The following is a 27,908-nucleotide window of genomic DNA, read 5'->3' as shown; positions in this document are numbered from 1 at the left end:
AAAAAAATGCTAAATAGCCAGAGTGAGCTCATTAACATGCATTAATACCTATACTCTGCAAATTTGGATGCTCAAATAAATTTTTTTTTTTATGATAATGAATAAACATATAGAAAAAAAAACGAATAAGAATACACATTCACTCAAAAAAGAAACTCAGTTTTTGTGCATAACTCTTAAGACATAAAATGTTCAGCTTCATACTTGGATCAATTTCATACTTGCATCATATAGGCCGAATATTGGGTTCCACCTTGGGAATTGAGTTCACGCCCTGTAAGAAAATTTGAACAGCAGGGTAGGCTATTATTGAGAGAGAGAGAGAGAGAGAGAGAGAGAGAGAGAGAGCGCAAAGTAAAAGAAAAGCAATATTGTAGTAGCCATTCTTATAAAAGATGAAATAGACCTCATTGAAAACCTGGAAAAAACCATGGAAGGCATTGGCTCCATGGAGCTGAAAATGGAGAGAAGTTATCTTCTCACAGAACAAATTAATGGTAGGGAAATTAATTTTCATATATACAACTTTTTTTAATAGATCAGGAATTTGGGCGAATATCTCTTGTCCGCATATACGTTAGAAATTGGGTAGGTAATTCTGTTAAAAGTGACTGAACAACAGATCTCTCTCCACCTGCAAAAGAAATGAAAAAAAAATCACTCCCCAACTGGAATCAGCTGCCAGTTTTCCCATTCAAGGGCAAAAAGAAAACTTACTCTGCACATCCCGAAGGGGTACAAACTGTACTATATCACGTGATGCTACTCGTCCTGCTGAACTTTCAAGTCTCTCTCCTTTATCTGCATCCAGTATCTGTTCAACCATAAGCAAAATGCAGGGAAATGGGGATATCTGTTAAGATACTTGAACTGAGGCTTCTATTAGAGTCGCAACAATAAGAAACATAAAACAGAACTTAAAAAGAAAATAAAACCACACTTAAAAAGATAAATCACGTATCTGAGCAGTGGACAGGTGTAAAATCAAATTAACACACACCTCCATTTCTTTGAAGTCGGCACCACCAACTCCAACAATGAGGATTGACAGTGGCAGATCTGATGCCTTCACAATGGCATCTTTTGTTTCTTGAAGATCTGTTATTACTCCATCCTAAGATAGTTTAACAAAATTTTGGAGGGCAATGAGATTCAGTTCCTAAAATGGGGAAATTCAATGTTATAGATTCAGTTGATTCATCATGCGAAAATCAAAAACAAACATGATATGATTTATGGTACAAACATAGTATATATGACAACCACCACAAGAAGGAAAAGATTCAACGTGGCAGTTAACTCAAATTCCTTTTTCTTACTCTTACCGTGATTATTAACAAAACAAAGTATTTTTGCCCGCCATTTGCAAGGAACCGGCTAGCAATTTGTGCAGCACTGGTAATCACAGGTCCAAAAAGGGTTGGACCTGCTAGAGAAACATTAAAGAGTGCACTTGCATATGCCATCAAAATTCCTTGGATTCCTTCAACCTGGAAGAAATAAAATTACAAGCGCTTAATATGGAGAAATGCTTGAGAAGAGAATTGCGATGGTGAAAGAAAGTTTTCTTTTTTTTTTATGAAGCAATGGAAGAAAATGCTTTGCAACTATTCCACCTCACAGTAATTGCTACTTCCGTTCAAGTTAAAACAATGAGAAACTGGACCATCAATTGGCCTTGCTCCAAAACCCCAGGCAGGGAAGCGCTTGTCAGAATCGTAAAATTGCAACACCTCTCCAACCTCTAAGATCGCCTAGAAATTAATTGTCGAAGTTAAATTAGATCATAAACAGACATGGCTACAAACAAATTAAGACAGAAGAAATTTGTTTCTCACTCGTTGATATGCGTTTGGCCGTCCAGAGGGGTCAATGTAATGCAAAGAATCAGGAAGACGAGGATTTCCATTTGAAGCTGATTAAAAAATGTTTTAAGAGTTAGAACTTAAAATTATGGCTCATTAAAAAAAAAAAAAGGATAAAAAGAAATTAGAACAGCATGCATGTACTGAAGCATTGCTAGAGTGCAGCTTGGTCATGCCTAACATATTAATAAATTCAAAGAAAACTACAAGGAAAGTCATGCTTAAAGGAATAATTTTGGAAAATCAATCAATAAATTCTATTAAAATCAACATTGTCAAAATGAGGGGCAAATAGGATGTGGCAGGAGAAGAATAGGTAAAATCAGAAATGGATGCTTTTTTAAAAAATTAAACGGAACCAGATGAGATGTCAACTGAAGTTTTTTAGTCATGAACATTGCATTAATTAGAAGTGAAAATAAAAAATTAGAAGGAAACAATAGCCAAAGACAAGGGGAAAGTTGATGACTCAAGTCAACTCAAGTATGCCATAATCCCAACTGCATGGGTTTGCTACATGAATGCTTTCCCGCATTCCACTCTAACAAACAGCCATAATTCTAATCAACTTCATGGTGATCATGTGTCTTCTCAACACCTAATCTCATGCAAAATCATCCCCGATCCTAAAAAAAGGTGGATTGCTTTGGGCTGATCTCAGGTCAAGGCTTTGTTAAAGAGATTCAGTTGCCGTCAAACATAATAAACCAATTTGTCCTACCAAAACAATTTATTTAGCATTGCCAATGTTCAGTCTCATATTACAGTACAAAACATCCACAGGAAAGATGTTCAGTTAAGGAGATATTAGTCAATAAAGTCAATCAAAATTAAAAATATCAGGAGATGGAAATGCATGCATGAGTACCCGTGAAATCAACAGCGACCATGAAGTTCAGTTCACATCCACCAGCCAAATAATCCAGGAAGGTATGTCGAACACTCTCAGAGAACTTCTCCACAAATAGTTGACTTTTTAATACCTGCAACGAAGTTACAGCCCTTATAGATTAAAGGAAAAGGGCCATGAATGGAAATCGACCTGATTCAAATGTTTAGGACCTTGTTGTGGTAGCCATGTCCAGCAGCTGTGAGCAAAAATAAATGTTCTCCCTGCTTACTGGAATAAAGCTTCTCCAATTCTGCTAGTGATTTACGAGTTTTTCTGAATAATCACCCAATGCACGAGCAAAATCAGCATACAACTATGTAGAGCTGAGAGAAAAATAAAAACAAATACAAGTTATTTACCCAATCAAATCGTGTTTTCCACTGCTATTGAAGTTATAGCACTCTATATCTAATGGATTGTCCTGCAAGTTGGTTGAAAAAAAACACATAATGAGAGAGCTGTCGATTGACAGAAAAAGACACAATAACCTCCTACACAAATATCCCACGTCCATACTTCAGTCACTTGATCACAAATTATGCACACATGAAGAAAGATCTAGAATACTAAACACTAATTATTTGATAACACAAACCTCATAGTGCAACAATTCAAGATTTATAGCCCTTGATTTTAGAGGGAAGCAAGGATATTATGAACGCAAGAACTAAATTATGATCAGAAAAAAATTAAATGAACTGAAAAGGTAGAATGATCCTACTGGGGCATATTAATTAGAAAAAATGCAGCAAGTGAAAAAAATTGAGCATGAAAATCAAACATAGCATGCCTAAGGTGAAGAAGGTGGACAATGAGCATGCAGGTGAAAAACAAATTCCCCCCCGGCAAGTATTCTCGCTGCTCCCATAGGAACTTTCTTATACCTTACTTCCAACTTGCTGAATATTCAAATATAAGGGTTTCCATAATGGTTCAAGATCATTCTTTATGACTTCGGTCTTGCAAATAGGAACAGAATCCCCACTCTCCAAAGTTTTCGATATCACCAAGAAGGGGTCCTGCAAGAGTGAGTCATTTCAACATCATACAACAGTCCTCCTTGGGGCATCGAACAATGAAAATAAATGTAAGCCATCAGGTCCATACACTTTTTGAGAATAGATCCTTATTTTCCAGATCGGTACACCTTAATATCAGCTCTGTTGTAGTCTTCGAGCTAACCCATTCTTCAGCATGAACAGTAAGCTCTCCAAAACTTGGAGAACTGGATGTTCTAGTGGATTCTTCTTTGCGAACAAGATTTAAGGTCAACGACCAGTTTGATTTGGTGACTATCTGCACAGAAAGAAAGAAGCAAGAATGTTTATGATAGGAAAATTTAAGCATTGATTTTTATTGGAACGTATTGGACTGCTCAGTGTTGTGAAGGTATACCACAAAGTATTCCATTTTCCAAGTACTGGATATGCTCAAAAGATAAATCCAGAAAATGCTTTTCAGATTTTATCATGCATACGGGAGTGACAGGAATTGCATTATTATGCACAAAACAAGCAGAACGTCGAAGCCCAAGGTTTTATACCTATACTTCAAACTACATGGTGAATCATTCTCACTTGTCCACATGTGAAAGAAGTGAAACCGAAATAGTGCATTATAAAAAAGATTAAAAATACAAATGAAAGATGGGGAGACGACAATAATAAAAGTTCTAATAAGTAGTAACCTAATTCGATTTTAGTCAATTCTTCTAGATTAGTAGCCTTCCAAGTATACATCAATTAATAGAGTAGATCGCATACCCTTGCTAGATAAGAAAGAGTAACAGGATAATCTAGGTTAGTAGGTATCTCTATCATATGAACAGTAGACAAATCCAGGGTTGCCTTCTGTCTAAAGGGACTGTGCGAGTATATGCACGTGCAAAGAGACGGCAGAGGGGGGATTAAATGGAGATCCTAATTATTAAATCATTCAGCAGCAGTAAAGGTCATTAATTTATCAAGGGAGTATGTCGAACCTCAGAAAGTGCACAAGTAGCCTCGCCAAGAAATTGCTGTTCATCCAGCTTAAGCATCTGCACAAATTAAAATCAAACATTATAAGTTGAATATTTCATGGTTTAACATGTTTAAAAATAAACACATTGTTCTCCAAATTTTTGTACATCGCTTCAGCATTTTTTAAGGTTTTTCATGATACTTAAATAATATTAATCATTATAGTGTATTCATTATCCAAATCACATGTACAGATGATTACCTGCATCTGGTAGGGTAGGTATAACCAAATACATTCTACACTACACAGCCCAGAATGTTTGAAGCATCAGAATAACATTTGCTCACAACCTCACGTACTTAACCTGTGTGCCTAATGTGGTTATATTTCTCTTTGTTCCTCTAATGTGGGAGGCATAAGTGGGGCGTAAATTTTCAAAACATTTTTCAATAAAATCTCTGATGTTCTCACAGAATTGACCACTTGCAGTCAACATATGGATATTGTCCATAAGCAGCTTCTGTTTACAATGGCTCATGACAAATATAATCTAGTATACCATAAAATGGAAACCCTGGAATGATATGAACAAATTATTTTGGAAGACATTGTCCTGAACTGAGTAGAATGGGGCACAAGGTTTCATATAACATGACTCCATTATGCTGAACACTGACACATGCGCACACACACTCAGGTATCCTAACTCCACCCAAAAAGGGTTTACAGAGCATCTAAATATAGATAGTCAGTTTCCTAAATTCTAAAGATACATTCCTAACTAATTTTCTAAATTGTAATAATGCTATGGAAATAACAACTAAATCAAATAAAAATAAGATAATAATAATGGGTGTTTCCTAAACAATGCATAGGCTTCTGAGTAAGCCCATACCTCCACAATGATCCCTCTCTCGTGCCATCATTCTCCTCCATCTCTAAAAAATTCAACCTCAGACGCAGATTAGATGACAGTGGAGTGAGGGAACAGAAACAGACAACTCAATGTCCTCAAATCCCGGTATCTAGGACAAAGGTTGAAAATATAGCTCCTAACAGAATGAGCCAACCTTGACGATTATAACATTAGCATGGCCATCATAGATCATAAGATATACTCAAATTGCCAGTCTTCCAACAACATAGAACCCAGCAGCAAGCAACTCGCAAACATAATAGTATTATAGCACAACCGGAGATAAATCCTGTTAGCACTGGTTCCATGTACACAAGAAGACATACTATCCATAAATCCCACTCGATGCCTGCAGACCTGCACCAGAGTGCTAGCAATCTCAGCTGCTGATAGCCATAAGATGATATCAGACTGATCTCTGCCCATGTCTACGATAACATGTACCAGCTGCTGGACTCCCTCATGGCTAACCGCAACCATGTGCTGTGAATGCTCATTTAGCGGGGAGACAATACCAGCCAGGCTTCATTGCACCCTATTGAAGGATAGCAACCTGCAATAGGGCAATGACTCAATATGTGAAGCATCTTCCGCATTGCTAGTGGGTTCCAGAAGCTCATACACGCAAACAGTTTCCTTCGACTCTTATCTTTTGGATACTTCACTCAATCCTAAATATGTGCTCATGTTTTCTTTTATGCTTTATTGTCATAATTTTTTGGCGCATCTCATCATTTTCATCAAAACTCTTTACGGTAGGTGATTCTTTTCGGATCCTTGAACTATTTTCCCATTCCTCTAAACACAAGTTTATTCATCTAGCTTTAGTTTCCATTGTGATTTTATAAAAAACTTTCCTTTCACATTCCACCCCATGTTCTTGGACCACTTTTCTCTTTTCTTTATTATCCATGTTTCTAATACATAAACCTAATAAAATTAATTTATGTTACATTGTAATGCTCTCTTCTAGCAAAGCATTAAATCCTTGCTCATTCTCATACGTTCTTCCAAAAAATAAAAACTAGAATTTTATCTGCATTACAATGCTATTAAGGGATCCACTTATGGAGAAGTGGTTTTCAAAAAAATAGTAATAACAAGTGCTGAACTAGAGAAGTGCTGAAAGTCATAAGTAGTGTTTAAAATAAGTAATTTTTGAATACTTTCACTTTTATTATAGGGTGCTTCATAAATTTATATAGTTGTATTTCATTAGTAGTTAATATGTTATAGCATATAAAAAATTAATATAAGATTATTTTAGAATATTAATATTTTTAATTAAAAATTGAACTAATAATTATGTTAATTATTTTTAATTAACATTTAAATATTTTCGATTAAGTAAAATAAAATAAGATTATTGTTTTTAAGTAAAAATAATCTTGTTATTAATTTCTATTTATAACATAAGACTACCATACTAATTTATGTTAAAAAATAATATTATTAATTAAATTAAATTTTTTTAATTTTTTTAATGTTAATTTAAATTGAGAGATGACTTTTCTTCATTCCATAATTGAATTATATTAATCAATAACTAATATGTTATAATACATACTAAAATAACATATTATCATTTGTATATATTTCAAATCAAAATATTACTATTATCTAAATTAAATTTTAATTGATAATTATGTTAATTATTTTAATTAATATTTAAATATTTTTTATTAAGTAAATATTAATGTATATTTATACCATATGATTACCATTAATTTATGTTAAAAATAGTATTAATAATTAAATTAATAATTTTAACTTATTTAATGTTAATTTAAATTAATAGATGGTTCTTTTATTCATTCCATAATTGAATTACATTTAATCAATAATAAGTATGTTATAATACATAGTAAAAATAATATATGATTATTTTCCAATATATTTTTTAAAACTAAAAAATTGCTACTAAAATTTATTATATTGACAAAACTAATCCATCTATGAACAATGCCACTTATAAGTGACCAGAAAGCTATCTTTCATTCCTTTATAAAATATAAAAAAAAATTAAAACAACAATAACAACAACAAGCCTTTAGTCTCATTAGGTGGGGTTGGCTACATCAATCCTTTTCCGTCAATTCACCCAATCGAGAGCATTTTCCTTTATTAGATTAAGGGTTATTAAATTCTTCCTCACTACCTCATTCCAAGTTATTTTACATCTATCCCTACACCCTTTCATGCTAGAAACAAAAACTCACTCACTCCTAGTGCTCTACTAGGTTGTTTCAAATGTCCAAGCCATCTAAGTCGCCCCTCTCTTATCTTACCTTCGATTTGTGATATGCCAAAATTATTGTGTATATGCTCATTTTTTACTTTATCTTTTAACTTTATACCACCCATCTACCTTAACATTTGCATTTCAGCAACTTTTACTTTTTGTACATGTTGTTTCTTAGTTGCCCAACATTATGAACCAAAAAGCATAGTGGGTCTTATATCTATCTTATAAAAATTTCCTTTTAATTTTAAGGGTATTCTACGATCACATAACACACCTGACACACTCCTCCATTTTACCTAACCTATTTTAATTCTCTATAGTATATAGTATGTCTTCTTCAATTTTCCCTTCTTGTATAATAGATCCAAGATATCTAAAATTCTAAATATATTAGCGTTATTAATCTCTTGATTATCAAGTTTAATCTTCTCTCCACTACTACTCCTTACATTACTGAAATTACATTTCATATATTCTGTCTTATTTCTACTTATCCTAAACCCTTCAGACTCTAATGTGGCTCTCCAAAGTTCTAATTTAGATTCCATTATGCTCCTACTATCATCAATCAACACGATATTATCTGCAAACAACATACACCAAGGGATTTCATTTTGAATATTCAGTGTAAGTTCATCAATCACTAAAGTAAAAAGATAAGGATTCAAAGTAAAACATTGATATACACCTATTGTGACAGGAAAATCTCCAAATTCCCCTCCTACAATCCTAATGCTAGTCACTACTCTATCATACATATCCTTAATGACCTCAATATATCTACTGTAAACCCCCTTCTTTTCTAAGATCCGCCAAAGAACTTCCCTAGATACTCAATCATAAGCTTTTTCTATATCAATAAAAACCATATGCAAGTTCCTCTTCTTTTTCCTAAACTTTTCCATTAAAATTCTTAAAAGATAAATAACTTTTGTTGTTGATCTCCCAAGCATAAAACCAAATTGATTTTTTGAAATTCTTGTTTCTAGTCTTATTCTATGTTCAATAACCCTTTCCCATTGTTTCATCATATGGCTCTATCTTAATTCCACGATAGTTATTACAGTTTCGAATATCGCCTTTGTTTTTGAATAAAGGTACTCACATACTTTTCCTCCATTCTTTTGATATTCTCTTAGTTTTTATGATAATGTCAAATATATTAGTTAACCAAATATTTCCTTTATCCCCTAAACATTTCCAAACTTCAATAGTATTTTATCTAGTCCTATAGATTTCCCTTTTCATCTTTTTTAATGTCATCTTAACTTCAAGAACTCTAATTTTGCAAATAAATCTCCTATTTTTAGTCTTCTCCTCATTTGTCACTTCTAAGTTCAATATTTCATTTTGGTTTTCATTAAACAACTTATCAAAGTATCTTTGTCACCTCTCTTTTATGTCTTCTTTTCTAGTTAGGGCATTATCATTCCTATCCTTTATACATTTTACACCACCTAAATCTCTACATTTTCTTTCTCGAACTCTAGCAAGTTTAAATGTCTTTTCCTCCTCCTTTTTTTATCTTGTCAAACATATATAGTATCATAAGCTCTATGTTTAGTTTCACTAATAGTTCTTTTTTTGCATTTTTTCTAGCCTCTTTATATTTTTCAAGATTTTCTATATTTCTACAATTTTTCCATATTTTATATCAAATTTCTTTTTGTCTTAACAACTTTTTGGACTTCTTGATCCCACCACCAACTTTATTTACTACCCGAGTATTTTCCTTTGGACTCACCTAAAACTTCTTTTACTATCCTTACGATAAAATTAGCCATTTTATTCCAAATAGTTTTTGCATCTACCTTATCCCCCACAGTCCAATCACATTCTTCAATCATTTTATCTTTGAATTTTACTATATTATCTCCCTTCAAGCTCCAAAGGGGAGCTTAGGCACAACGGTAAGGTTCTCGCCGTGTGACCAGAAGGTCACAGATTTGAGGCGTGGAAACAACCTCTTGCAAAAATGCAAGGTAAGGCAACGTACTATAGACCCATTGTGGTCCGCCCCTTCCCCAAACCCCACATACGCGGGAGCTTTGTGCACCGGGCTACCCTTTTTTATCTCCTTTCAAGCTCCACAATCTAATCCTTTTGTATTGATATATGTTGCTCTTTTTCTTCCATTTCTAATATGTATATCTAATACTAGGATTATATGTTGTGTAGCCAAACTTTCACCTAGAATAACTTTACAATCCTTACAAGATCTATTTGGCTTTTATTATGCTCACTTTTGAAAGTTATTAAGTGTTCTTCTCTTTATATAAAGTAAGTATTCAATAGAATCAAATCATAAGACATGGAAAAATCTAAGATTGTATCACAGGCCTCATTTTTATCTCCATATCCATGGCTTCCATGTATCCTCTCATAGCCTATATTATCCTTCCCAATGTGTCCATTCAAATCAGCTCCTATAAATATCTTTTCACATGTTGGTATCCCTTATAAAATACTATTCATATCTTCCTAAAATTGTCCTTTAAGATTTTCTTGCTAAGCCTATTTAGGGAGCATACGCACTAATGGCGTTCACTATTTCTTGGCCTAGAACTATCTTGATTTTAATGATCCTATCCTCTATTCTTTAACATCTACTACATTATCTTTTAGGTCTTCGTTTACGATAATTCCCACCTCGTTTTTATTTTTCTCTTTTCCAGTATACCAAAGTTTAAATCCTGATTTTTCAATTTTTCTAGCTTTCTCTCCTACTCATTTCGTCTCTAAAAAGCAAATTAAGTTAATTTTCCCTCTAAACATTATTTCCACTATTTCCATACTTTTTTCCAGTAAGAGTTCCTATATTCCAAGTTTCTAATCTAAAGTTAGTTTTTTATGCTGACTTATTAGCCATATCTCTTCTATACTGACACGGTTTATTCTCTTGACTTAGGTGAATTTGGTAAAAATTCATGATGATAAGATCTGACAAAGTTTTACACCAATTGTTAGCTACTTAACACAACCCTACTCCTTTATCCCAACTTGGGAACGACTGTGTGTACAAAGATAATTTGTGTTATACAAGTGAAGTACATGTTTGAATTTTTTTTTTTTTATGCAAACTTATTTCACATAGATAATTTTCTAAATCACATCCTACAACTAGTAGAAATCATACAAACAACACAATGCATCTTTTTAAAAAATAAAATCTAAAGTATACAATTTTGGGTGTGAATCCAATCTAGACTAAAATCAAAAAACAAAAACAAAAAAACAAATGCAATAGTACTTTTTGAAAAAATTTTATACACTCCAAGATTTGCAAATGGAAAACACAAAAATGCATATATTATGCCTACAAATCATAAAACACAAAATCTCAACTACTAACCAACTATTGAAAAAATAATAATAATAGTAAAAAGAAAAGAAATAACAAGAGAGGAGAAGATCTCACCGGCTGATGAAAATAAAAGCTAATGACAACCAATTGAAAATATTACAATAGGTACCCTTCGGCGCCAAAAATTTGATGTTGCAAACAAAAAACCAATCAAGAAGAATTCTTCAAGATTCGCATTCAAGATTGACGATGTAGTTGAGTAGCATACGGTGCCAGTATAACCTCTCGTTGGACTCACGCCCCCTCACACATAACCTTAATCAAAGTTGAATGTTCTTTTTCGACACGATCTTAAGCTAAAATGTGCAATCTTGCGTATTTTTAGTCGAAATTCTATCAACTTAAATCCTTTGTAAGAACTCTAAATTTGGCGTTTCAAGAGAGATGAAAATACGTAAGTGTGAAAAACAAAGAAAATTTGAGGATTCAATCTATTTACTTCCAAGAAAATAAAATTTAGGAAGTGGGAGTGTATATGTAACTCAAGATTTCAGATTAGACAAATCAGATGACGAAGAAAAGGAAAGAAAGAAAAGAAAAGCTCTAAAAGATGACAATGAGACTTGTAAAAGAAACTACCTTAAAGAACACCAAAACAATGAGGAGAGAGGGAAGAAAACGGAAGGCGATAGGTGGAGTCCAAGATGTCAAATTTCTTAACTACCACAGCAAGCAATGGCCGAATCCAAATGGAAATACAAGAACTCCAATGAAATATCAAGAGAAATCAATAAACTGGAATCGATGCGGAGGAAGACGACAGGACACTCAGCAGAGGAACCAAGACCTCGTCATGGGGGGCGACAACACAAAAAACTCTCGACCTTTCTTGAAACCGCAAGAGAGAGAGAGAGAGAGAGAGAGTACCACAATAATGTATTTTGAGAAATGAAACCACTTTCATTGCTTTTCAAAATTCACTTAAAAAGTTCTCAAAAAGTGGTTTTAGAAAAACACTTTTTGCAATAAATACTCGTTACAATACAAACCAAACACCACTTTTTTTGTAAAAAAGTGCGCTTATGTTAATTGATAAGTGCTGTAAGCACTTTTTGAAGCACTCCCAAACGAAGGCCAAATGTAAAATCATATCCAGTCAAATAATCTTAGGTGGCTTCTATTGCATTCCTTTATGAAATCTACATGAAAAACACTTTGAACAAAAGTATAAAATAAAATAGAATAAATCAAAGATCCTCTTAAGCAAAAATGTACAGCAAGAAAACATTTCTCTTTTAGTTTTTACAAAGAAGCAACCTTAAAAGGCCAAAACAGTCCTTTCCTTCCAGATAATCCAAAACAAGACAAAGCGAGCCCCTCCAGGACTCTCCAACCTATCTGCCCACCAATTTCAAAGATGGCATAAACCAAAAACCATAATTCTCTTGCCCTATTACAATGCAGAAGTACATGATTAACCAACTCTTCCCAAGTTCTGCAAAGAAAGAATATGCTTCACCAAGCAGATACCTCCAACCCCCCTCAAAAAAAAAAAAGAAACCTTTGGACTGTCAACGGTCGAAATTCTCTCCCATGCAGCTTTCCAAGTAAGAATGGGGGCATTGGAAGTGGGTTCAGTTTTTGGTTTTCTAAATTGTGTTCCAGGGGAAAGCTTCGCTACCAATTTCTTCAACTCCACCCATGACCCATCAACCACTTGTAGAAATTCTTTGGACTGTCAATGGTCGAAATTCTCTCCCATGCAGCTTTCCAAGTAAAAATGGGGGCATTGGAAGTGGGTTCAGTTTTTGGTTTTCTAAATTGTGTTCCAGGGGAAAGCTTCGCTACCTATTTCTTCAACTCCACCCATGACCCATCAACCACTTGTAGAAAGACTCTGAAAATGCCCATTCATAGACAACACCCGTTTAGCCCAGTCTTCATCCACCCATATTCTTACACTGCATAGAAAGTGTGAAACAATCAATAGCAATCTATGATCTGCTCATCCAGGAAATTTCTTCTAAAATTCAGGTTCCAAAAGTGGTTGGCTTCCCATCGCAGCAAGGCAATCGCCCACCAACTCAGGCCCTTAGAAGATACCAGGAAGAGTCGAGAATTGGCCTTTAAAGGGGTAGTACCACACCAGGCATTATGCCAGAAGACAATAGTACCTCTGTCACCAACCTCAAATGCATACAAGAACTGAAAACCACTCTCTCCTAATATGCTTTCCAAAGGACCACCCCAAATGGTTGCTCAATCACTCCGCCAATCCACCCACTATGCTTCTCACACTTTAGCTCTAATCATCACCGCCAGAAATTTCCTTCTCGTAAAAATATCAAAGCTGCTTCCCTAGCAATGCCTTGTTAAACAGCACCACATTTCATGCCCACTAGACTTCGTTTCGGATTATTTTCCAGATTACCAAATTATATTTGAAGGTAAGTCCCCCACTTATAGAAAGTAATCTTATTTGGATGCTTTCAAGCCTTTTAACCACTGAGCACATACAGGATAAATAGATTTGAAGTTGATCAGAAAATCTGACAGTGTGCTTCTTACTAAACCCAGCTTCTTTCCTTGTGATAAAAATTGTATCTTCCAAACCTGCTAGCCTCCTCCATAACTTTTCGATAACAAGTTTCCAACATTCTGAAACGTGTAGTAGAGCTAAAGCTAGTCCTAAAGATGTCTAATGCAATTGACTACTGCTTGAAAAATAACGAATTATGCCATGCATGTATAGCGTCACTAACTCAATTTAATAAAGGATCAAATGTCAAATCCAATCATCTTAAGCAAAGGAAAAATCACAAACTATTTTAAATTTTTAATTAGTAATCCATGTCTTAAAAATAATTTTTTTTTTTTTTTTAAATTTGTGGATGTGTGTGTGTGTGTTTATATCACAAATATTTTTTTTTTTTTAAAATTTGAACACTCACTAAAACTTTATGAAAATATATCAAGGAACTCAATAACTAAATGTGATGACAAAAAAAAAAAAAAAAGTTATTTGTTCAACTTTCAATGCATCCTTGTAAATTTTCCAAATTAAACTCAATGGTAAAAAAAAATATTAACAAAATGACAGGTGATTAAGCAATCACAATGCATGGGCTCGGGGAGGAATTCAATTGCCTCAACTCAAATGGCAACTAGGGTCCCTAGTAGAGTGGCCAAGTTGCCACGTCATTTAGGCTTCGAGGGGGACCGAGACAGTATGAAATAAGATAATGGGTTAAATATTCAATGAAGTAACCACATTATTAACAACACGCAACAACAATAATAATCATAAGAAAACAATGACAGGGTATGGTTATAATAATAATAATAATAATAATAAAGAAGGTATTCTGGGGTGTCCTGGGGGGGTGTGGAGATCATTACACCCTCCCCTTGGAAACACACCGTGCACACACACAAACTCATACACCCAGCATGGCCTCTCTCTCTCTCTCTCTCAGACACACACACACACACACACACACACTCCCTCTAATCTCAGGCCACCCCCTAATTGTGAAAATCCAAGAAAGTTCAAAACAATCTCAAAAAGCCTCCACCAGCTGAAGTTCATTTTGGATGTTTTTGTGCCTTGCAAGTCATTCTACATGCTTTACTAATGTTTTTACTCATCTTACATGTGTGTGCAATCTCCATGATGGGAATCAGGGTGGGATATTTAGACCTCCCCTATCTTATTCTAAGAGGCAGTTTGTCTAGTTTTTTTACTTTGAGTACCTTCTCCTCACATAAATATAAACACTATCCTGATTGTGCAAATTGAGACAATAGTTCCCTAAACCTAGCTTAGCTTTAAATCTTATATTAATTAAGTGATCTAACCACACCTAGGACAAAAAAGGACTGTGGTGATTTTGTTGAATATTTAACCCACTATCGTATCTGTCTCAATTTCCATCCAAGACGAGGCGGTCTAACCCCCAGACTTGAACATTGCAACATTCAATTTCTTGCACTTTGAGATCGTGTAAAAGTTGCATTGGATACCTAGCTAGGCCACACAATTATGAATGAAAGGTGTTGGTGTCAAACAATGATAGGTGAATTTGCCCACAATTTTGAAATATTTTTAAAATTTTGAAAACTCTTCAAATACATTGAAAGTATTCTTTAGACACTTCTATAATGCCTTCTGAATGTGTTTTAGATGCAGCAATAACATTATAATGTGATTTTTCATTTTATTCATAAAAATATCATGATTCTAAAGAAAAGAGACATAAGTAATTGTAAAGAAATGAGAACCAATAAAGACTTACTTAAATTTTTAACAAATTTAGCAACATTTAACATTATATATAAAAAAAAAAGGAATTATTAAGAAATTTTATGGGAGAAAAAAGGGCAAGTAAGAAGCATATATGTTTGCACACGATATTGTACACTAGAGTCATATCTTTGAAGTGGCGAATATGCTCTAGCTTTCTTCAACAATGCCTGGAACTAATAGTTTATTGCCTTGGTGTTGATTCTTTCTTATTTTCCTTCTCATTTATATAATAATGTTATACATGCATCCTATGTCCATGTCCACACTTCATTAGAATCCTCCCTCTTTTAAGCCAACTCATTTCAGACAGATGCTCAAACTCACTAAGCTTGTCCTAATCTAACCGCCACTTAGCCTAACACTGAGTACCAAAGCATTTCTTCATATAGACAAAACACAACATTCAATTAGAATTTTCCTAGGCTTTGGTACGAAATTATGAATTTTTTTGTCTCACTGAGCAGACATATTATATATAAGTGTAAAACATCTTCCTAACAAATTTCACACCCATTAAAATATATTATAAATTAATACAATTAATATTAGAAAAGCACCCTTCAGAATTCAGATTTTGTGCACAACAATAAGAAATTATGAGAACACGGCATCACAAAGTTATACCTTTACATCTACATTGTGAAATTGAGTGTCAACATCATACACATGAAACCTGTGATAAAAGGTAATTTCTCAAGGTAAATTATTGTGAAACAAATAAAACATATTATTTTATGAAAAATAAAGATGGAAGCATTTAAACTTACACCAAAGTCTGCACAACCTCAAAATGATAAGTAATAGTGTGTTTTGTGATCCACACTGGATTCAACGAATTCAACAGCACTTCAGTACGTCCAAGCTCTTCAAGTGTTCCATCTCTTCTTTTTATATAAATAACTGCCATGGGATCACTCTAAAGAATAGATAGAGCTTATATGTAAGCAGGCTAATGTTTAGCAGCAAAAGTAATTCCAAAATAAAAGTTGAGCAAAATTGCACAGTAAATAAATAGCATCATATAGGAAGGAGCAGAAAAAGACAGCAAAGTACAGGAAAAGGAAAGTTACAATAAGAATCTGAGATTTTAGAAGAATGTAGCATATTGGTATGCATGTATGCTGAAACCATGCCCTTAGTTTCTTCTTCTGTATTATATTTTTTTTCAGTATTTTTTTTTTTTGTTTCCCAAAGAACATGACATGTTAGCATGCATTTAGTATAAGGAGAGCCACACACCCTCGTCCCCCCCCCCCCCCCCGCCCCGGCCCAACAAAACCTTAATGCTGTTTGTGTGTTTATAATGCATTAGAAATTTGTTGAAGAATCATGTGATGATCCCTTAAAATCCTAAAAAAAAAAAAATGTATATATAAACATTGATAATTTGAAAAATAATTATATGGTGATCCAAGCGTTCTCTAGAACTAAGAAAATTTTCTTACCGTAAACATTATCGTGGTCTCATTTTAGTATTTTCATTTCTCTTATTAGCAGTGTTTTAAAAGACTCAATCAAGGCTTGCCTCAAGGCAACGCATGCCTAAAACACCTGCTCAATCTGAAATACCAAATTCTAAAAAGGCTAATGCATTAGATGATGAGGCTTTCTCATTTGTACAAAAAGAACACCTTTTGCATTTTTTCAGTTGAGGCTCATGCATTTTGGATGTGTGATTCTCAAGTTAGATTGACTAGAAAAATTTTAACTACATGTTTGTATGAAAGGAATGTCATAATATGAGTTGATTTCTAAAGCTATTGAACCTTAGCCTTTCCAAAATAACCCAAGAGTTGTATCTTAGATCATGAAAATAGTTTGAACTTAGCTATCTCCTTTCATCATTTATGTCATGAATTCAAGTTACCAATTTTCAAATGGCCAACAAGTAATTTGCCAAGTATATCTATTTTTTTTTACACTATATTTGTGATTTTCTTTATTTTAAAAATATATAATTTATTTACACATTTTTATATAAAAATAAAATTCTCAAAAGGCTTATGCCCCAACACCTTAAGGCTTACGTTGCTTCTTAAGGGTTAAAGCCCCTCCCCTTTTTAAAACATTGTTTATTATATTTTTCTTCATTATTTCCCCTCTTTGGTAATTAACTCTTCTATTTATTTACAAATTATAAATAAATTAAGTATACAAAAAGTGTGAATGTTCTTTAAATGTTTTAATGTTTCTTTCATGTTGGTGCTATAACCTTGAATGTCATACTTCAGTTTTTTCTTATTGCCCTTATCTTGGCCCCTCTAACCATAAACTCCTAGCTTTGACTCTCAATAGCATGTTGGATCCAAGTCTTATTTCCATGTCTGCAACATAATCAACAAGCTAGACCTAATTCCATTGATAATTTTCATAAAATCAAGTACCAAAGATGCACCCATTGGACAACTAAGTGAGGTCACCATAAGAGCATAAAAAATGTAAGGTACATTTTTTAAGTTAAAGGATCCTGGGCTAAGTGTGGTAAATGCCATGCAAATGGCAAATACATGATGCAGTAAAGGTTCTATATTATTGTGTATTTTTGTTCTGGCTGAATACCACAACTACTGCTACTACCACTACTAAGGGGCTGTTCGATAACATTTATGTTGTTTTCTGCTTTCGTTAGGGTATAGTAAAGAAGCAGGTGGCGACAATGCATTTGTTTTGTGCTACTAGTTTTCACCTTGTCTGTTTTCAACACAGCGAGTATCAGATATTTTGGTTTTCTATGTTTCAACATGTGGCCACAATCCTCTCATATCTAGTCACTTTTATGGACTGAATCATTGATTTTTACTGAAGGAAAGTTGAACTTTAATTTCCAAGAGGATTTAAATAAAATTAAAATAATAATATCCATAAATTTTCTAAAATTACTTTAAAATTTAAGAAAGATATCCAAAAAATAGGTTCACCATTTTCAACCTTCATATAAAAGAGGACTGTTCTAGGAGAAGTAAAGAATATGTTTAAAATATATTTATTAGGTAAAATAATCATTAGGCAATTCCTATTTTTATTATAATATCTTTTTTAACTTGTATTCTCTTTTCATTTTTCATGAATCTGATCCAAGAAAAAAATAAACATGCAATCAGATTTTTAATTTGCTTCAATATTGGAAATGTAAGCTGACATTTTTAGATTCTAGGTTGATTTTTTCTTTCTGACTTTCATTTTCACAATTTTGTAAGGTGATGCCAAACAACGCCTGAGCGTCCATCCTAACTGCCTTAGCCATGATTTGTATTCTGCATCAAATTTGACTTGAAGTTTAGCCCCCACTGAAATCAAATTTGTCTTATCTTCTCTAATCACCTTTACCTGAATTCTTCTTGGTCTTCCTCTTTTCCTAACATCAATCTCTAGCATGGTCATAAATTTAGCTAATTTTTTCCCTGGGCCAGGCCCACTAAACCAAGATCTTTGTAAATGTGTTACAAATTCATAAAAGAATCATGTGATAATTTCTTTAAATCCTAAAATTTTCTTTGTCTATATAAACATTGATAATTTGTAAAATAATTATAATGTGGTGAAGTGTTTTTAGCATTATATATAAATTGTCTTTCTGCAAACATTATCTTGGTTTTATTTTAGTATTTTTCATTTCTTTTATTTTTTTTCTTCATTGTTTCTTTTTTCACTAGTCATAAACTCCTCTATTTATTTGAATTTTTTTAAAAAATTTTAAATATACAACGAATATAAATGTTCTTTACATGTTTTACTTTAAAAAAAAAAATGCAATATTTCTTTCACATTTATTAGTGTCACAGTTTTTAATTTAGTTTTTTATTACCTTTTATTTTGGCCACCCTAACCATAAAATCCTAGCTTTGACTCCCAATCATGCTGAATTTGTGTCCCACTTCCATGTATTCAGCATAATCAAGAAGATAGCCCTCATTCCATTGATAAATTTCATAAAATATCAAACATCACAAAACTAACTACCACCTAGACTATCTAGTAACATTTATATTTCGTTGCTTCCGCTTTCTCGGTGCAGTACAGTAATGAAGCAGGAGCGACAACGCGTCCATTTGCATTATGAGTTTTCACTTTTTATAGTCAATTTTCATTGGTTTTCACTTATCTCAACAACTTGTTGCCACAATCCTCTAATATCTAAGCATCATAGTGGATTGAATCATTGTGAACACAATTTTTCTTAATGAAGAAAAATTAAAATTTAATTTCTATGTGAATTTTTTTTAAAATAAAATTAAATATCCATTTGTTTTTTTAGAAAAAATAAAAATAAAAATCATACAATGAATATGTTCACCATTCGCGAACTTCATATGCAATAATTGCTCTTAGATTACTAAAGAGTGAATTTTAAAATATAATTATTAAGTAAAATTAGGTGATTCTAATTTTTCATTGTAATATCTATTTTTCATTATAATATCTATTCTTTCATTTTTCATCATTTGAGTATTTATTAATTGATATTTTGATCCAAAGAAAAAACGAATAGATGTTCAATCGGGTTTTTAATTTGTTTCAATTTTGGATAACCAAATAGGTTGCTAGTTTTCAGTTTTTAGTTTTCACAATTTTTTTATGGCGATACCAAGCAACCCCTAATTCTTTTTCTCCATCAAATTCAACATCAGACTGTTCCACGCTTAAATCAAATTTTATCTAATCCTCTTTAATCACCTTGACACAAGTTCTTTCCAGCCTTCCTTTTGTCCGAACATCACCCTCTACTCTTGTAGCGCAATCAAATAACTTTTTGGTAGTGGCACATGTAATGGTCTTTGCAACACATGTTCAACCATCTTAAATGATGCTTCTCACATTTCAAGCAATTCTGCCCCAAACTACTCTACTAGACACTATCCATCTTGCCATCCTCATTTTAGTCTTACTCTTTGAACATATTTTTTTCCCTTTAATTTTACAATATTCTAATCCATATATGGTACACATGAACAATCTCACAACCACCTCGAAATTTTCCTTTCAACCCAATAGGTATTCTGAAATCAAATGATACTCCCATTCAGCCTAGGAAACACTTCTGGAAGCCTGAAGTTTCCTCACGCATGCCAAACGCATGTCAGAAATAAATAAATTTATTTTCATTTTTGGACATGGCTAAGACACTTCCTGACATGGCAAAGTGTCACGGTCCGCCTTTTTCACACCGTTGTGAAGGGCCGTGCGGCGCTAGCTAAAGCACTCTTGCTTAACTAGCCAGCCTTTTGTTTACCAACATTCATCCACGAAGCACTTTCATTAACATTCAATCAGATAGCAGCGGAAATAATAATCAATTCATGAAAGCCGTGGCAACCAAGCAGTAAATATTGAAGCAAACGTAATTCATTAACAAATCCTCCGTTGACATGTTGTACTTAGCGAGGGAGGCAAGTAGGCTAAGCACGTTGACAATTGCTAGTGAGTTTTACAATGATTGATGAACACTCACCCTCCCCTAAAGAGCTTTCTAGGCCATTCTCACTCTAGCACTAGGAAACATCAAAGTGACCGAGGAGTCATACTACCTTATTTGGCTTACAATGAAAGAAATACTAGAAAATAACCCTACACTAGTATTTACATCATGGAAACCCATCCCAAACACACGAGATAAGCGGTCATAGGCAAGCATAATGCCCTGAACAAGCTTAGCCCGTGACATTCTCCCCCACTTATGCGGTCGACGTCCTCGTAGACTTTTGGCGATAGGTACACTTCAACTTTGTCCACGAATGGCTTCAAATCTCCCGCAGAAATCCAGCTGATTTCTTTATCATCAAGGCACTTCCATTTCACTAGGAACTTCTGCCGCTTCTTCCTTGAGGATATGAACTTTCTGCCTGCAAGGATCTCTTCAACATCATGTCTGTCAGGTTGCACTGTCTTCAACTCTGCGCTATTTGACTGACTTCTGCTCAGGTCGTTGGTGTTGGCGTTGAATGGCTTGAGGCAATTGACATGAAATTGCGGTTTTCTCTCCTGATCTGCCCACTTCTTCATCTGCTTAGAAGCTTTCTCCAGATAGGCTTGGGCAAAGTCTGCATTCTGTCTCCCTTCACTGGTGAAGATGTACGCCTTAGGACTCTTTCGTCTATACGGCTTGCCCACTGTGTGAGGTAACAGCGGCAGCTGGCCTGTAACAAGCGCAAAAGGGCTCTTGTTGGTTGTTGAGCGCCTTTGGGCGTTGCCACAGAACGGAGCCACATCAAGTAGTTGCACGCCATTCTTCTGGTTGTCATTGACACAATGGTGCAAGTACTCATCTAGTAGCTCTCTGAATCTCTTCATCTGTTCGTCTGTCTGTCGATGATAACTCGAAGAGATGTCAAGGTGTGACCTGAATATCCTGAAAAATTCTGTTAAGAAGTTGTCAGTGAACATTAAATCTTGGTCACAAATAATAACTTGGGGAAAACCCCAAAGTTTCACAACAGTCACAAGGAACAATTGTGTCGTCCCCTCTGCCGAACAGTACTTTGGTGCGGCCATGAAAGTACCATACTTCTTCCGCTCCCCCTTGTCTTGTTGGCAAGTGAGACAAGTTTTGGTATAATTAACCACATCATCCCGCGTGTGCGGCCAATAATACCTTCCCAGTAGTCCTGTCATTGGAGTCATTCTCTGCGAATACCCCTTAACGAACTTCCTGCAGTAACTAGTAAGGCCAAGAAAGGAACGCAACTCCTTCACTATTGTGGGGATCTTCCGTTCTTGAATCATCCTTACCTTCTCCATACCCCTCCGGATACGACCTTGTTCAACGACTTGACCAAGGAATTTGTTGCTCCACCGAGCGAAAGAGAAATTCTCCTTCTTCAAATTCTGACTGTTTCCCTTCAGCCTGTCGAACACCTTCCGTAGATGCTCTTCATGTTTCCTATGAAACGACACCGATGCTCCCAACGGTGTTTTGGAAGGGCGAACACATCCCGCTTCCACTTCATCAAGCTATTTCCCCAACTCTACTATCTCTCTAGGCGCAATCCAACATGGCCTTTTAGCAGGTGGTTTCACTCCTGATAACAACTTGATCTCTTGCTCCACAGTCCGTCGTGAAAGCAAATTTTGAGGCAGCTTATCCGGCAACACCTCCTTATCCTCATCCAACACCGCTTGGATGGTCGTAGGCTCCAGCTCTTGGCCTACTTCGTTGTCTACCACCACCGTGGCTAGACATGTCTGCTCACCCTGACCCAATCCTTCATTGAGTTGTATGGCTGAAAGGGACTTCCCTTCGTCTCCTTTCATTGCAACGACTTGCACCATGCACGAGTGATCTCCCATCAGACACAGGGAACCAGCCGAAGGCATCAGCACTGCCCTCGTCCCCATTAGGAACTCCATTCCTAGAATGACTGGATAGTCATCCAATGGCACCGCTGTGAAATTCGCATGACCTTCCCACTGTCCAAGCTTTATAGCCACTTGCTTGGCTACTCCCAGAGTAGGCTGGGCTACAGAGTTAACTGCTTTCACGCGTCCTGTATCCTTCTCTAAGGATAAGTTGAGTCTTCCTGCTTCCAACTGCGAAACAAAATTATGAGTAGCTCCCGTATCCACCATAGCACGAGTGCTCTTCCCATTTATCCTCAAGTCCACAAACATTAACCCTTTTGCTCGTGTAACTTTCGGTATTTTGGCCTGCTTTTCCAATGCGTTCACTAACCGCACTGAACCCACCCTCGGGGCTTCATCCTCTTCCCCATCGTCTTCCACTGCCTGTTCTACAATGGAAGCCTGTAAGGCATTAAGTGATGCTTTGTGAGGGCACTCAAAAACTCTATGAGGACCTCGACACAAGAAACACTCAATTTTACTCTTCCCCTTTCCATTGGGTGTGTTGAACCCTCGAGACGACGAAGCTTCCTGTGAGGTTGATGAATTAGGGTCGGCTCCCCCACTCTTGGGTTTGCCATTCTTGAAAGACTTTCCACCGTTTCCCTCTCCGCCAAACCGTTTGGACGAAGTGGTCTCATCACCAGCGTAGTCTGTCAAGCGTTCTGCAGCCGCTTGTGCAGTTGACAAGTCTTGAACCCTTTGCCTATGAAGTTCAGTTCTTGCCCACGGTTTCATCCCCTCTAGAAAATAGAACAACTTGTCCTTCTCCGACATATCCCGAATATCCAACATTAAAGCAGAAAATTGTTTCACATAGTCACTGATTGAACCCGTATGCTTGAGATCTCTCAGTTTTCTCCTTGCATTATACTCAACGTTCTCAGGAAAGAATTGGGCCTTGAGCTCTCTCCTCAAGTCTGCCCAACTATCAATCACACAGCTTCCATTTTCAATTTCTCTGTACTTGGTACGCCACCACAGTTTGGCATCACCAACCAAGTACATGGTCGCAGTATCCACCTTTGCTTGTTCTGAGGCCATCCTCACAACGCGAAAGTACTGCTCCACATCAAACAAGAAGTTCTCTAACTCCTTGGCATCTCGGGCACCCCCATACATCCTGGGTTCTGGCACCTTGGTTTTGCTAACTCCCGGAGTGTTGGAGTTTCCCATAGCAAGAACCATCACATTTACCTTTGCATCCAGATCTGCCATCCGGGCTTGCAAAGTTTCCACAGTGTGGCGGAAGTCCTCTGACATGTCGCCTATCAAACCTGCTTGATGTTTTTGTGATCCCCTCACTTCATCAACAAGTTCTCTCATCTGGGCCACCTCCGCGGCCATAGTGTTGGTTGACTCTTCAACCTGTGCTTCCAGCACGCTGATCCTCTCAGCATTGTTTGGTGCCATGGTCACTTACCAAAGCTTTCCAAACCCAACAACGAAGGCAATCGACTTCACGTAGCAACTCAACCTTGGGCTCTCACCAAGTGTCACCGACTTGGGCTCTGATACCAAATGTCACGGTCCGCCTTTTTCACACCGTTGTGAAGGGCCGTGCGGCGCTAGCTAAAGCACTCTTGCTTAACTAGCCAGCCTTTTGTTTACCAACATTCATCCACGAAGCACTTTCATTAACATTCAATCAGATAGCAGCGGAAATAATAATCAATTCATGAAAGCCGTGGCAACCAAGCAGTAAATATTGAAGCAAACGTAATTCATTAACAAATCCTCCGTTGACATGTTGTACTTAGCGAGGGAGGCAAGTAGGCTAAGCACGTTGACAATTGCTAGTGAGTTTTACAATGATTGATGAACACTCACCCTCCCCTAAAGAGCTTTCTAGGCCATTCTCACTCTAGCACTAGGAAACATCAAAGTGACCGAGGAGTCATACTACCTTATTTGGCTTACAATGAAAGAAATACTAGAAAATAACCCTACACTAGTATTTACATGATGGAAACCCATCCCAAACACACGAGATAAGCGGTCATAGGCAAGCATAATGCCCTGAACAAGCTTAGCCCGTGACACAAAGACATGCTTGGGTTTCTTCTTGCAGCAAAACACTAAATCTTGTTGCCCCCTTAACTCTGTCAACAATCCCCCCCCCCCCCGCCCCACCACCCCACCTCCCAGAACAAAAAAAAATATCTGAGAGGAAGCACTTCACTGTTAATTAGCAATTACCACTACATCACCCACAAATAACATACACTACAGACACCCTCTGACTTCACCTTGAATACGTCGAGCAAGTTGATCCATAAAAAAAGCAAAAAGAAAATTGTAAATTATTACTAGAAACCTCTTTCTTTTCTAAATCCACCACATTTTCTTTAAAGACCACAAGATATTATCCATCTTCATAAAATGTTGTCAAACTTTCAATTTTTCTCTAAATTTCCCAAAGACTCTTGAAGATCCACAATTCCAAATACAGTTTAAAGTTCAACAAACATAAGACTACTGAGTGACTGATCCTACTATGATTTCATCCTAGCCAGATTAACTAAATTCCAGAGATCGTATTAAACTAGAGAAAACAAGTTATAAGGAGGAAATGAGCATACACTTTGGATTGCAAAGTGAGAAAAAGATGAAAAAAAGTAGAGGGAGTATTTGTGCGGCTTATGGATTGAGCAGACCTACTACCAAGTAACATTGCCTGAGCATTTTGGGCTAGTCGGCCATCTTGAAAGTTCTTGGATTAATGGGCTCGGCCTGGGGCGTTACAAATGATTCGTATCCTGCACATAGGTGTGTTATTTGTGAGGAGCTATACGTGGTGAAGAGGATCAGGGTCCCACTCAGAGACCAAGCCTGTGGTGTGGGCTATGTTTTGGTGTAAAGACATCACGCATTGAAGTGGGGGAGATTGAGATCTCCCGATTCTACTCGCACATTGGCTGTGGAGAGGATATTTGTGTGGCTTGTAAGATTGAGCAAGCCTACTATCAAGTAATTTGGCTTACATTTGGGCTAGTTGGGCCAGCCCCAAAGATCTTGCTCTAGCGGGCTTAGTACAGGGCATTACACTTCTACCATAACAGACAATGCACCGTGGCCATAACAATTGTTGACATGTCTATAACAATTGCCAGTGCAGCCATAAGGCCACCCCATAATGTCATTGTGCTGCAAAATTGTGACAAACTTCTAAAATATCGAGAGTAAAAACAGCATTAAATTCCAATGACTCTACAAAATATGGGTTATAATACTGACGCAGTTGATGGTCCTGTGTTTTTTAGGAAGAAGAACAACAAACCTTGGAGAGCACATCCCGATCACGCAATTTTGAAGCAGAATATGACAGCTGCATTGATTTGTTTTACACAAAATAAATAAATAAAAATCAGCAAGAGAGCGCAAAGAGTGCCTAAACATAACTATAGAAAAGAACATAACAAGAAGATAAAATAACCAATATGAACATAACAAGAAGATAAGAACATGTTAGCATCTCTCTGCTCAACCGATATTCTTAGTTCAATTAAAGTGGGAACTAAAGTAAGGTCACACTAAAAACAGGCAAGCAAATCAGGCCAAGCTGGCCCAAACCCTTTTGTTCACTCATGCCACATTTCTTAGATGAAGAACAGTGTTGAAGTTAACTATTCCAATTACATATATATATATATATATATATATATATATATATATAAAAAATTATGATTACATGTGTGAACATGGGATATTGAAGTTGATTTTTTTTATTGGTCAATTGGAAAATGCCAGGATGAGACCTTCACTAAAATAATTCAACTTCAAACCAAATAGGCGCAGATCTTGCCAGCAACATCCAATTTGAGCTTAAATTTGTCGCAAATAAATGATTAATCCTGATGTATGACATGTATTGAGTTCTATATTCTTTGTCTAAGTTGAATGAATGTACCAAACTCTCTAGGGTTGTGCAATCAACAGTTTCAAATAACTCCCATCTTGCCTCTCATTTGTATTCCTGTGACATAACTATGAATGCGTACACTATGGTGCCCCTTAGCAGTATGAATATGTTCTCCATACAGGACAAAATTGAGAACTAAATTTGTGGTTATGAATTTTAAAAAGTGTGAATATGGATACAATTCAGTAAATTTTGCATCAAAATCCGTCCATATCCACAAAACTTCAAACTCAAAATCCCAAATTGTCATTTCCAAACCCTACCTTAAAATTTACACGGCTGCAGTATGAAATTCGAATTCAAACGGCACAGGCTCACACAAAGAGGCGAGCCAGTACCTAATTTCCAATATTTATGCTCGCATAATCCAGTAATCAGCATGCTCCGTCTCTAAAAGAGTAAATCACTAAACAGGAAATCTCACAGACAAAGACTCCTGAGAGAGCTCATCCAGTATTATACTGCGACAAGATTCCGTACAAATTAGCAAGGTATTCTCATATTTCACACGTTTAAATTTTAATTCAAATCACACACCTCGAATAATTTCCCGTCGTCAGAATAGAACACGGCAGGATATTTGTTTTTTAAAACAACAAAATAGCAAAATCTAGAAGGTTACGGTTGTCTAAATCGAAGTTAGGAGACCGGAGTGGTAGTAGAAAATGAACCTCGATCTGAGAAAATAGTCCGTTGTGGCCTCGAGACCTGAAGAAGAGGTCGACGGCGTCATTAGGGCCGACTACCGGGTTAGCGTGGGAAGCCGCGGTGCCGCCAACGGCCGAGCGGCCTCCGCCGCCGTCGGAGCAGCAGTTTCCCATCCTCGGCCGCGCAAGCTCGAGCTTCAAGATGCAGCAGCAGCAGCAGAGGAAGAAGAAATGAAAAATGGAAGAGGAAGGCGGAAACGGAGGAGGAAGATGGGGAGCATCTGAATTCTGAAGCTGCAAAGCGGAACGAAGTGCGGCCCACAATGTCCGCTCATCGCCGCGTTGGCTTACCCCAAAAATATACTACTACAGTCACTTTCGCAGAAATCGCGTTGAAGTCCCTTCCCTCTCTCACAATGTCCGCTCATCGCCGCGTTGGCTTACCCCAAAAAAATACTACTGCATTCACTTTCGCAGAAATCGCGTTGAATTCCTCTCTCTCTCTCTCTCTCTC

General features: G+C 36.1%; 1 protein-coding gene across 2 annotated transcripts; it reads right to left on the bottom strand.

Annotated features, from left to right (window-relative positions):
• Positions 1 to 62: 62 nt before the first annotated feature.
• On the bottom strand, positions 63 to 27,908 carry LOC131159422 (protein BONZAI 1-like). 2 transcript variants are annotated; one of them, XR_009137799.1, is made up of 17 exons: positions 27,419 to 27,851; positions 26,106 to 26,153; positions 16,258 to 16,406; positions 16,115 to 16,163; positions 4,739 to 4,795; positions 3,865 to 4,053; positions 3,642 to 3,776; positions 3,117 to 3,178; positions 2,928 to 3,030; positions 2,734 to 2,848; positions 1,839 to 1,915; positions 1,617 to 1,754; positions 1,326 to 1,490; positions 1,001 to 1,114; positions 718 to 814; positions 407 to 634; positions 63 to 274 (listed from the first exon to the last, which is right to left on the bottom strand). XR_009137799.1 is itself a non-coding variant. In XM_058114314.1 (16 exons), the coding sequence occupies exons 1-16, from the start codon at positions 27,566 to 27,568 to the stop codon at positions 540 to 542; spliced, it is 1,743 nt and encodes a 580-aa protein (XP_057970297.1). In that variant the 5' UTR covers positions 27,569 to 27,908; the 3' UTR covers positions 356 to 539. The 2 variants fall into 2 exon arrangements, 1 of the variants encoding a protein (XP_057970297.1); XM_058114314.1 differs by lacking the exon at positions 63 to 274 and having other exon boundaries at positions 356 to 634; positions 27,419 to 27,908.

This window comes from Malania oleifera, chromosome 7 (genome assembly GCF_029873635.1).
Source record: "Malania oleifera isolate guangnan ecotype guangnan chromosome 7, ASM2987363v1, whole genome shotgun sequence".
Taxonomy (NCBI): Eukaryota; Viridiplantae; Streptophyta; class Magnoliopsida; order Santalales; family Ximeniaceae; genus Malania; species Malania oleifera.
The sequence above is the reverse complement of the archived record's forward strand: the minus strand, read 5'-3'. Positions and strand labels throughout refer to the sequence as shown.